We start from the raw sequence: 10,498 nt of genomic DNA on the forward strand, positions 1-10,498 counted from the left end.
AAAAAAAAAAAAAAACTGCCCTGAGTCACGGGGGTCAGGTAACAAGACTGAAGAGCCCGGCTGAGCCATGGGGGTGCAGCTCTGCCCCTCGGTGAGAGCTGGGCTCCAGGGGAAAGGCAGGGTACCTGTCCACCTCCTTTCAACAGTTGCCATTTTTACTTAAATGAGCCTTGGATTCTCTTTCCCATTTGAACTGTGGGTCCTGCAGGGGCCCACAAGGGTTGAGATTTAAGGGCATAGTGTGTGCAGCGGACTGTCACAACCAGCAACATCCTCAGGAGGCCCAGGCTGCAGCACGTGGCACCATGGGCAGGAGGAGGTCCTGGCCCTGCCAAGCCTCAACCCTCTCTCCCTAGAGTGCTGAGCTCTGGGGGTTCAAGGTGCACCATGTCGGTGTCCCTGTGTTTCTGACAATGGGAGACATTGACACTTCGTATCCTGGGCTGAGGTCAAGGGTCTCCCGGGAGAGTTGCCCTGGAGCTAAGGAGCAGAGAGTGCACGAGGGGAAGCCAGTGCTGGGAACCCCTGGCGGGTCCCTCCAGATTCTCTGTGAGCCGGTGCTGGGAACCCCTGGCTGGCCCCTCCAGGTTCTGTGTGAGCCGGTGCTGGGGACCCCTGGCTGGCCCCTCCAGGTTCTGTGTGAGCTGGTGCTGGGGACCCCTGGCTGGCCCCTCCAGGTTCTCTGTGGTGTGGTGATTTGGGATGTCCATGGAGAGAAGGAAGGGAGACAGGGGTGAGGCCCTTGGGAGGAAGAGTGAGTCTGCCATAGCATCTGGGGCTGGGACCTGCAGAGGCTTCTGGGTGGTCCCAGCCCTCCCTGCGGCGGGGTTTCCCTCAGTGGTGCTGTGGAAGCAGAGAGGGACGTAGGGCCGATCGGAAGAAGGCGTCCAAGCCCTTCGGAGACCTGGACTAGCAGAGGGAGACACCTTGGCTCTGGATGGAGACCAAAGTTACACCGAGACGCCTGGTTCTCCTTAAATGCATCCACAGGCTCCGTGCAGAGCCAACAAAGAGGTGATTCTCAGTTTCACAGGGAAGAACTAAGGGTCAAGAATGGCTTCAACACATGCCTGAGGGAGAGGAGTGTGTGGCTTTGGAAGCAACTTTACAAAGTTACATAACTAAGACCCTGCTCCAGCAGAGACAGAGATGGATGGATCAGCAAAGCCAGCTAGGAGCTCAGACACACTTACAGAAACTCGATTTTTTTTTTTTGAGACCTCGCTATCACCTAGGCCTAAGTACAGTGGCGTGATCTCAGCTCCCTGCAGCCTCTGCCTCCCGGGTTCAAGGGATTCTCCTGCCTCGGCCTCCTGAGTAGCTGGGATTACAGGCGTACACCACCACGCCCAGCTAATTTTTGTATTTTTAGTAGAGACGGGGTTTCACCATGTTGACCAGGCTGATCTTGAACTCCTGACCTCAGGTGATCTGCCCGCCTCGGCCTCCCGAAGTGCTGGGATTACAGGCGTGAGCCACCGCGCCTGGCCAGAAACTAGATTTAAGATAGAGCTGCCATTGTCTATCACTGAGGAAACAAAGCTATTTAACAAGCTGTCCTAAGATCCCTGTCTATCCATCTGGGAAAATGAAATTTCACACAGTAAACAAAAATCAATGCAGGCAGATTAATGACTTCAGTGTGAAAATCAACTTAGAATATCTGCCGGGCATCGTGGCTCCTGCCTGTAATCCCAGCACTTTGGGAGGCTGAGGTGGAAGGATCACGAGGTCAGGAGTTTGAGACCAGCCTGACCAACATGATGAAACCCCGTCTCTACTACAAATACAAAAATTAGCCGGGCGTGGTGGTGCATGCCTGTAATCCCAGCTACTCAGGAAGCTAAGGCAGGAGAATCGCTTGAATCCGGGAAGCAGAGGTTACAGTGAGCTGAGATCACGCCACTGCACTCCAGCCAGGGCAATAGAGCAAGATTCCATCTCAAAGAAAAAAAAAAAAGAAAAGAAAGAAAGAAAAAAGGAAATATCTGTGACCTAGAAGTAGGGAACTTTTCTTAAAAAAGGTCAAAAGGGCCAGGCACGGTGGCTCACGTCTGTAATCCCAGCACTTTGGGGAGGCCGAGGCGGATGGATCACCTGAGGTCAGGAGCTTAAGACCAGCTTGGCCAACATGGTGAAACCCCGTCTGTACTAAAAATACAAAATTAGCCGGGCATGGTGGCAGGCGCCCATAATCCCAGCTACTTGGGAGACTGAGGCATGAGAATTGCTTGAACCCAGGAGGCGGAGGTTGCAGTGAGCCAAGATCAGACCACTGCACTGTAGCCAGGCGACAAAGCAAGACTCCATCTCAGAAAAAAAAAAAAAAAAAAAAAACAACGAAAACAGGAGAAATCATGAAGGAAAGATTTATGAATTCAACCAATTCAACCATATTAAAATTAAAAACTTATTTTCAGCAAAAGGTACCATGAAAAGTGAAAAAACAAGCCACACAGCCAGAGATCTTTAGAGCACAGACAGTGGAGCGGGAGGTGTCACCTAGGGTGTGCGTTTCTAAATACACAACGCTGGCAGATCAGTAAGAAAATTGTAATGGGAAAGCCGTGTGTGTCTGGCGAGTGAGGAATGTCAGTGGCTTAGGAACATGAGGAAATGCTTGTCCACATTAATAATTAGAAAAATTAAAACCACATACATGGGGTTCATTGTACTAATCTCTATATTTTTGTGCATGTTTGAAATTTTCCATCATACATTTTGAAAGCAAAAATGGGGGTGAGGTAAAATTACACCAAATTCCACAACTCCTAGGTAACCCCCTCCTGTGTGTGTGTGTGTGTGTGTGTGTGTGTGTGTGTAGACAGGATCTTTCTCTGTCACCCAGGCTGGAGTGCAGTGGTGCGATCTCAGCTCACTGCAACCTCTGTTTCCCAGGCTCAAGCCATCCTCCCACCTCAGCTCCCTGAGTAGCTAGGACCAGAGGTGCACCCACCATGCCTGGCTAATTTTTGTATTTTTTGTAGAGATGAGGTTTCACCATGTTGCCCAGGCTGGTCTCAAACTCCTAAGTTCAAGTGATCCGCCCACCTTGGCTTCCCAAAGTGCTGAGATTACAGGCATGAGCCACTGTGCCCGGCCAGGTAACCTCTTTTAATATTTGGCTTTAGACTTCCAGTAACTTTCTACACAACTATATACATATAAACACATATGCCACTTCTAAAAATAAAGCTATATCACTTTATCTCATTATAAACTGTGACTGTCCTTCCTTGTCATTAACTTTGCATTTGAATTAAAACACCCCTGCAGGGAGATACCTTTTATCCCCTTGAGTGATGTGCTGCATAGGCCAGTATCAGAGTGCAGATACTTCATGGAAACATTGCCCACTAAATCCTTAAAACTTTAAAACTGGACACTTGGAAAGATTCATTGCATGTCATACTTGGAATACGCACCATTTTATAGGAAGATAATGTGTGGTTTTTTTTTTCTCAAATGACAGTAGCAATCTTGTGAATATTGTGGAACACTTGGAAAATACAGAAAAATAGAAACCTCCGTAACCTACCACCCCCACAACAGCACTGCCAGCATGACAAATTCTTTATCGTGCGACTCTTAGAATTCCAGCCAGCAAGGGCAGACTGTGTGCTGGCCAGCTCCGTGGAGCATGCAGGCAAGAAGCGTCCACGATGCTGAAAGTCGTGGGTGAAAGTGGAAGAGAAACAGGATGTCATGGGCCTTAAGGAATCCCCACGAGATCCTCGTAGCCGGAGAGACGATGCAGGATGCTGCAGTGGGGAACCCTGGTGGGCACCCAGGCCCGCCTAGGCCTGTGCCTCCACGCTTGTCTCCTGAGCTGCTCAGCCCACAGTGCGGGCGCCTCGCCTCATTCTCCTCCTGTGGCCAGACCCCCGAGCCAGCTCCTTCCCCACATAAGGCCCTGAGCACACCCACCTCATGGCCCCACATGGAGTGTCTCTCGGTGCCTCCTGCCTGCAGCACCCAAACACGGAGGGGCAAACCGTGCCCAGTGGCCAGGGCCTGAAGGAGGGCTTGGGTGGCGGGGCGTGTTCCTTAGCTGCTCATCTGCTTCAGCAAGAAACAGATCCAGAACCCGAAGGGCTGCTGCTGGGGCTGCCGCCACTGGGTGAGGGCCCGGCTTCCCCAGCTGGCCTCTGGGGGGTGGCACGGACAGACTCCGCCTGGATCCTTGGTGCCGCACGATCTGGTGCGCTGCGCGTCACAGCCCGTTTTCAGAGCCGCCGTGCCCCTGGCCTGGTTTCAAGGGGTGGGATGTGGGATGAAGGTCGCCCCCGCAGCCAGTCTGTGCTGGCCACCCGGGGGGGGCTCTTTCTGTCCTTCACCTGGGGCAGCCGCAGGCGGCCCCCACTAGCCTGTCTGGGCCTGTTGTCCGCTGGCCCTTCTGCCCTCACCACTTGCCTCTCCTTCTGCTGAGCCCCTGGGATTAGTGCCTTTTCCCTGGAAACAAGACCCCTTACCAACCTGGTGATAGTGAGGACCAGGCCTGTCACAGGGTTGAGAGACGGATGCATGGGCCCATGGTGACGCCTCCTGGCAGCGGCTTTGCTGAGATGCGCTCTGTGCCTCTAAGGGTTTTTATTTCTGTGTAGAAACGTGGAAGAGGCCTGAGAAACATTACTGAGCTGGAGGCTGTGCCCTCCAGCGGCGTTCTGAGGGCCAGGTGGAGACTGTGCCCCCAGCAGGGTTCTCAGGGCTGGGTGGAGACTGTGCTGCCCAGCGGGGGTCTGAGGGCCGGGTGGAGGCTGTACTGCCCAGCAAGGTCTGAGGGCGGGGTAGAGACTGTGCCCTCCAGCAGGGTCTGAGGGCGGGGTAGAGGCTATGCCCTCCAGCAGGGTCTGAGGGCCAGCTGGGCTCTTGGCCTTGCTGCTCTGGGGGCCCTTGGGAGAACACATCTTGGGAGCCCAGCAGCACTTAGCTGGGCCTGAGGCCCCTCCAGACCCGACCCAGAGGGGAGGTGGTGGTCCAGTTGCATCAGAGGGGCTACTGAGCAGGTGTGCAGTTGAGCAAGTGTGCAGTGGTGACTCACAGGCCCTTGCCACGATCCTGCAGGACGGAGCGGTGGGCAGTGGGGTTGTGGCCTGGGTGCCTGTGAGGACAGGAACCTGCAACCACAACCAGTATGTCCCCACCTGGTGTGGGGCCCAGGACCCCCAGAGGGCTGCACCACCCTGGGGTGCTGGAGGCTACGGGGGCCTCCCTGGGTGCGGTTGCTCAGGAGCGCAGCAGTCAGGGGCGGACTGGGCTTGGGTTTGCTGTCCTCTGTGACAGGATTTCTGGGTTTTGCAGCCGGGGCTGGAGCCGGGGTCTGTAGGGGTGGGAGGCGCGGGTCCCAGACGCCGTGGATCCAGCCGCCCTAACGCTGTCTCTCCCCAGGTTGGAGTGGGTGGAGATCATCGAACCGCGCACCCGCGAGCGCATGTACGCCAACCTGGTCACCGGTGAGTGCGTGTGGGACCCGCCGGCCGGCGTCCGCATCAAGCGCACCAGCGAGAACCAGTGGTGGGAGCTGTTCGACCCCAACACGTCCCGCTTCTACTACTACAACGCCAGCACGCAGCGCACGGTGTGGCATCGGCCGCAGGGCTGCGACATCATCCCGCTGGCCAAGCTGCAGACGCTGAAGCAGAACACGGAATCCCCGCGCGCCTCGGCCGAGAGCAGCCCCGGGCGCGGCAGCAGCGTCAGCCGCGAGGGCAGCACCAGCTCCTCCCTGGAGCCCGAGCCCGACACCGAGAAGGCGCAGGAGTTGCCAGCCAGGACCGGGCGGCCCGCGGCATACGGGGCCGTGAAGGAGGACAGCGGCAGGTGAGGGCGGGGCAGGTGCTGTGGGCGGGGCCAGGTGAGAGCAGGACTGGTGAGGGTGGTGGGCGGGGCCGGGTGAGGGCTGTGGGCAGGGACCCAGGGGACTCAATGTCCCTGCGAGTGGCCAGAGCCTCGTCCTTGGCTGTGGCAGTCAACGCTGCTGTCCCCAGTGAGCACTTTCTTGTCTCTCTGGGCAGCAGAGCCTGGTGCTCAGCCTCAGGTTTCTGGGTCCTCCAACCCTCCCCCTCGCTGGCCCAGCCCTGGCAGGTGGTGGTTCCTGAGGGCAGTGTCTGAGGGGCTCACCCAGCTCTCTCTGCTGATGGTAGATGCAGATGTGGGGATTTGGGTGCAGGTGTGGGGTGTGTGGACCTGGGGGGCCCAGGTGGGGGGTGCAGATCAGTGTGGACACAGCTGAGGGGTCTGAGCAGGCTTGGAGGTGGCCTTCCCAAGTCACAGTGGCTCTGAAGGAGCACAGCCTGTGTTGGTGGGAGCCAAGGAGACCCCTGCCCTCAGAAGCAGGAAGAGGTCAGGGTAGAGCGCAAGGGCCCCCAGGTGAGTGCACCTTAGGAAGCGAGTCCAGAGAGGACAGTGGGGAAGGGCCGAGGCAGGTGGCAGATGGGCAGGACAGTGGGGAAGAGCTAAGGCAGGTGCCTCATGGTGGATACAGGGTGTGCTCTGGGGTCCCATGGGGTCATGGATGGCGAAGGTAAGACTCTGGCCCAGGGACAGGAGGCCGGGCCTTCCCAGAGCCCAGGCTGTGGTCCAGGGCAGACAGAAGCCTGGCCACGGCAGGGGCGGATAGAGGCTCCTCGGAGAGGATGGAGGAGAGGCTGGACCCCAGGGAGAGAAAGGCAGGGGATTGGTCTCCCCCAGTACCAGAGTTTCGGTGCTTGGCTGAGGTTGCCAAGGGAGCTGAGACCCAGGGGATTTCTGCAGAGGTGGGAAGGAGCCTGTTGGACTGTTGGGCTCATCTGAGGCTTCAGAAGAGGGATTCAGAGCATACCACAGAGCTTAGAGGAGAGCAGGCTTCCGTCCCACCCTGCCGAGGCGCAGGCACAGAGGGAGGCACGCAGCAGGTTTACCCTGTGGACCCAGCCTGACAGGATGAAAGGGAGGCCAGGGATGGAGCCTGCTGCAGACTGGGCAGGAGGCAAATCAGGTGTGGAGGAGCCACTGGAGCACACCGGGAAGATGGTGTTGACGTCGCCATTCAGGGCAGAGTGAGCAGTGGAGGCTTGGGTGTGGCGTGGGTGCAGTGCAGAAGGTGGGCACAGGAAGGACCAGGGCCTGTATTTCACATCCCACCAGCAAATATGAGGGTTCAAAGTTATCCACAGCCTTACCAACACTACTTACTTTCCTTTTTAGATTTCTTTTAGCTATTGTAGCCGCTGTGAAATGTCTCATTGTAGTTTTGGTTTGCATTTCCTTAATGACTAATGACATTGAGCCTTTTTTCACTTTCTTCTTTTTTCTTTTTTTTTTTTTGGGATGGAGTCTCACTCTGTTGCCCGGGCCAGAGTGCAATGGCACCATCTTGGCTCGCTGCAGGCTCCGCCTCCCAGGTTCACACCACTCTCCTGCCTCAGCCTCCCGTGTAGCTGGAACTACAGGTACCCACTACCACGCCCGGCTAATTTTTTGTATTTCTAGTAGAGAAGGGGGTTCACCATGTTAGTCAGGATGGTCTCGATCTCCTGACCTCGTGATCCACCCGCCTCAGCCTCCAAAGTATTGGGATTACAGGCCCCTTTTTTCACTTTCTTGATGGTATCATTTGAAAAACAAAGGTTTTTGTGGTTTTTGTTTTGTTTGTTTGGTTTTGAGACAGTGTCTCTGTCTCTGGGGTTGGAGTGCAGTGGTGCAATCTTAGCTTACTGCAGCCCCCACCTCCTGGGCCCAAGTGACCCTCCCACCTCAGCCCCCCAAATAGGTGGGACTAAGGCACATGCCACCACACATGACTAATTTTTGTATTTTTTTTGTAGAGATGGGGGTTTCACTGTGTTGCCCAGGCTGGTCTCCAACTCCTGAGCCCAGGCAGTCTGCCCCCTATGCCTCCCAAAGCTCTGGGATTACAGACACGAGCCAGCATGCATGGCCAAAGTACAAAGTTTTTACTTTTGGCCAAGAAAGGTGGTACACACCTGTAATCCCAGCACTTTTCGAGGCCAAGGAGGGCAGAACACTTGAGGACAGGAGTTTGAGACTAGCCTGGCCAATGTGGCAGAACCCTGTCTCTACTAAAAGTACCAAAATTAGCTGGGAGTGGTTGTCCACACCTGTTATCCCAGCTACTCGGGTGGTTGAGGCAGGAGAATCACTTGAAGCCAGGAGGTGGAGATTGCAGTTAGCCGAGATCGCACCACTGTTCCCCAGCCTAGGTGACAGAGTGAGACTGTGTCTCAAAAAATATATATATATATTGACTAGTCGTAGATTTGGGTTTATTTCTTGGCCTCTCAATTGATTTGCATTGATCCATATGCCAGTACCACATTGTTTTGATCACTGTAGCTTTGTAATACGTTTTGAAACTGGAAAGTGTGAGTCTTCGAGCTTTATTCTCATTTTTCAAGGTTGTTTTGGCTATTTGGAGCCCCTTGCAGTTCCATATGAATTTGGGGATTGGCTTTTTCACTTCTTTTAACAAAAACAACAACAAAAAGAAAGCTTTTGGAATTTTGGATCTGTGTGGGGGGTTGTGTTGGATCTGTAAGGTGGTATTTCATCCAAGCAATATGATTTTTTTTTTTTGAGATGGAGTCTCACTCTGTCGCCCAGGCTGGAGTGCAGTGGCGCGATCTAGGCTCACCACAAGCCCTGCCTCCTGGGTTTACGCCATTCTCCTACCTCAGCCTCCCAAGTAGCTGGGACTACCACCATGCCTGGCTAATTTTTTGTCTTTTAGTAGAGACGGGGTTTCACCATGTTAGCCAGAATGGTCTCGATCTCCTGATCTCGTGATCCACTCGCCTTGGCCTCCCAAAGTGCTGGGACTACAGGCGTGAACCACCACACCAGGCCTAATTTCCTAATCCGTGAACAGAGGATGTCTTTTCATTTGTTTATGTCTGATTTTTCTTAGCAGCGTTTTATATTTTCTAGTGTACAGTCCTTTCACCTCCCTGGTAAAGGTTATTCCTAGATATGTTCTTCTTTTCGATGCTATTGTAAGTGGAATTTTTTTGTTTGTTTCTGGATTGTCCATTATGGCGTATGGAAACATAACATTGTGTGTTGTTCTTGTATTTTGCAACTTAGCTGAATTTGTGTGTTAGCTGTAGTAACCTTCTTTTATATTCTCTGGGATTTTCTATATATAGGACTGTGTCATCTGTGGTTAGTGATCGTCTTACATCTTCCTTTCCAATTTGGATGCCTTTTTCTTCTCAACTGATTGCTCTGCGTAGGATTTCCAGTGTAGTGGTGAATGGCAGTGGTGAAAGGGGCTTCCTTGTTCTGCCCTGATCTCAGGGGGAAAGCTTCCAGTCTTTTCTGTTGAGCAGGTTCCTTGATACTCCTTGTGTTCTCAGTGGTTTTATCATGTGGATTTTGTCAAATGCCTTTTCCGCATCAGTTGAGATGATCATGTGGTCCCCCCTCAGTCTATCAGTGTGGTTCATTACACTGGCTGGTCCCGTGTTGAACTGTCCTTGAGTGTATATTCCGGTCGTCACAGCAGCATCTGTGTGCATTTGAAAACCAGAGGAACCGCCGGGCGCGGTGGCTTACGCCTGTAATCCCAGCACTTTGAGCGGCCGAGACAGGTGGATCACGAGGTCAGGAGATCGAGACCATCCTGGCTAACATGATGAAACCCCGTCTCTACTAAAAATACAAAATTTAGCCGGGCGAGGTGGCAGGCACCTGTAGTCCCAGCTACACGGGAGACTGAGGCAGGAGAATGACGTAAACCCGGGAGATGGAGCTTGCAGTGAGTGGAGATCGCACCACTGCACTCTAGCCTAGGGGACAGAGCGGGGAACCTCCATGTGGACTTCCATGTGATCCATGAAACCCATGTGAGCAGTCTCATGCCTGCAGTTAAGCACACACCAGAGCAGGCCAGGAGTCCTTGCCCTCCAGCAGCATTTCCCAAAGGAGATGATACGGAAAGGTACAGAATTTAGACTGTTGTGGAGGTTAAGGAATAAAGGACGTTTGTGACGTGTACAGGTGGAGCTCCTGTGGAAAGGTGACTGCAGCATCTGGTTTATGGTTTAAATGAAATAAGCGAAAAACAAACCTATTGGTTTGCTGCAAATACTGACGGCAGTTAAATCCTGTGGTCCCTCTGGAGAACAGCTTCTCCCAACCAGAAACGGGCAGGAGCTCATCTTGCACAAGTCGAAGCCAGATTTATAACTCTCCCTCAAGAGCCTGTGCTGTGGTGCAGCACTAGAATCTCCTGTTTCCTCTCACTGAGCAGAACGGACAGCTTCGGGCCTGCACAGAACTTCTCAGAGAATTGCTATTGGAGAGGCCGTGGGTCTGGCCTTAGCCCTGCCCTGTCACCCATGGCTCAGGGCCCACTCTCTGGGGACTGGAGTGTCCATCTCTTTTCAAAAATGTCTCAGGAATTCTGGGGTGATGTGGGGTTATTGGGGCCAGGACTTCATGAGAAGCTCTGTTGGAGTTTTTTTTTTCTTTCTTTCTTTCTGTTTTTTTTTTTTTTTTT

General features: G+C 53.6%; 1 protein-coding gene across 1 annotated transcript in view; it reads left to right on the top strand.

Moving 5' to 3' along the window:
• ARHGAP39 (Rho GTPase activating protein 39) overlaps window positions 1-10,498 on the top strand; it is a 74,477-nt gene that overhangs the window by 18,761 nt on the left and 45,218 nt on the right. Inside the window, exon 2 of the mRNA XM_011938197.1 lies at window positions 5,389-5,820. Within this exon, the coding sequence (XP_011793587.1) occupies window positions 5,389-5,820 (432 nt within the window). The remainder of the gene's footprint in view (window positions 1-5,388; window positions 5,821-10,498) is intronic.

The sequence above is a fragment of the Colobus angolensis genome, unplaced genomic scaffold (genome assembly GCF_000951035.1).
Source record: "Colobus angolensis palliatus isolate OR3802 unplaced genomic scaffold, Cang.pa_1.0 Scaffold17, whole genome shotgun sequence".
Classification (NCBI taxonomy): Eukaryota; Metazoa; Chordata; class Mammalia; order Primates; family Cercopithecidae; genus Colobus; species Colobus angolensis.